We start from the raw sequence: 1,581 nt of genomic DNA, 5'->3' as shown, positions 1-1,581 counted from the left end.
GGTAGCTGAAGGAACTCATGCCACCGAACTGAAGCCCATTTGTACAGCTCTAGCAATTGTGGCTGTAGAGTCGTCGGAAATGCACCATCAAGTCCGTATGTTGTACCTCGCAGTAACGGACGGTGACCACTTTGCCAAGCAAACACCATATTTCGAGACGCCTTGTCAGATCTGTCGTCAAATCTGTTGAATGGCTGATATACCTCTCGTACATGCTTCTCTGTTATGCCAATACATATGTGACGCAAAGTTCGGGAGTTGACAGCTTCGTTCCAGAGGGGGAAGGCCTTTTTATGAAGCGCCGCATTGACTTGAGCGCTGTCCAGAGGCTTGCTCCCAGAATCAATATGAGCTCGGAATAGCAAAGGTGAGGTGGCATAAATCGCCTCCGCCTGGTTACCATTGCGTTCTCGACCAATTAGATCAATGAATGGCCGTATAATCGCAAGATATTTATACACCAGTCGACTGGCTTCAGCCGGTAGAAAACGGGCGACGCTGAACTAATTATTCGCTGATCTTTGGCTTTGTGGTGGCGGATCAAATACAGTATCATCGACTTGTATACATAAATGCTCCTTTCCACGAACTCGCCATTAACGCACCAGATATCGAGGAGCTCCGACCACCTCGGTAATTGTCCCCCAGACAAGTACCTGATTAAGGCAAGTAGAATGCAAAATCGTTTCTCTTTCGCGAGGTATGCCCACACGGCTTTCCAGTTCCACTGCCCTTTGGGCGATGATAAGTTTCCATGCTTTGCAGTGCATGCACGCCGGAACAGTTTGAGATATTCCTCCACAAGACCATTCTCTGGGTGGGTAACAAACGAGAACCCTCTTTTGCTGTTAGTTATTTCATCTTTAATTTTCGAGAGATCCACGGAGCATTCTAAACCGAATAGAGGCTCATCACAGACTTCGGCAGCTTGCTCAATCAGTCGCCTCAGAAGTAGCCGGAACTGGTCCATAGTCAGTTTACTCGACTCCCCCCAGTGTACTGATTGACCATCCTCACTCCATCGCGGGAGAAAGGACGGCGTGTCAGACCGGGCCATTACTCGACCGTAGCTCCGAAGGGTGAAAAATTCCTCCAAGGAAGACTCTGAGCCTATGACCATGTATGATTTGCGAATGGAGTTCAGTCGCTCAACTTGTTGAGTGCGAGGCCGGTGCTGGATTCCAAGTGATGGATATGCTCGCAGTGGGAGAGCATACTCAAGAAAGAGCAGTCGCTGGATGTATATAAGTGCCGACAAGTGCGATGTAAACGACCTTGCAGGAAGGAAGGCATCTAGAGACTTGGAGAACCCTAAGATGCCACTGAAAAAGTGAAGAATCATAGAACTCGGCTGACTATCAATCGGACGCTCTTTACATAACGAAATGCAAACACCAAACAAGAGCTCCAGGATCGTTTCAGATGAGTTGACACTGCCATGCGATCTAGCATGACCTCCACTGCAGTCCACATCGCTAGTTTGCTGACTTGAACGCTCATTGATATTGTGTTGCTCGCTCAGGTCCACATTCATGACGTCCTCACAGTCGACGCTCGAGCCTTCGTCGTCGTCGTCGTCGT

General features: G+C 48.8%; 1 protein-coding gene across 1 annotated transcript; it reads right to left on the bottom strand.

The window, feature by feature from the left end:
• Positions 1 to 418: 418 nt before the first annotated feature.
• On the bottom strand, positions 419 to 1,534 carry MAA_11836 (uncharacterized protein; the record flags this gene model as incomplete). The annotated part of the gene is made up of 1 exon (XM_011413364.1): positions 419 to 1,534. One exon carries the CDS (start codon positions 1,532 to 1,534, stop codon positions 419 to 421), a length of 1,116 nt encoding a protein of 371 aa, XP_011411666.1.
• Positions 1,535 to 1,581: the final 47 nt, after the last annotated feature.

The sequence above is a fragment of the Metarhizium robertsii genome (assembly GCF_000187425.2).
Source record: "Metarhizium robertsii ARSEF 23 chromosome Unknown MAA_Scf_63, whole genome shotgun sequence".
Taxonomy (NCBI): Eukaryota; Fungi; Ascomycota; class Sordariomycetes; order Hypocreales; family Clavicipitaceae; genus Metarhizium; species Metarhizium robertsii.
Note: the sequence above shows the minus strand (reverse complement) of the source record. Positions and strands in the feature narration are given on the sequence as shown.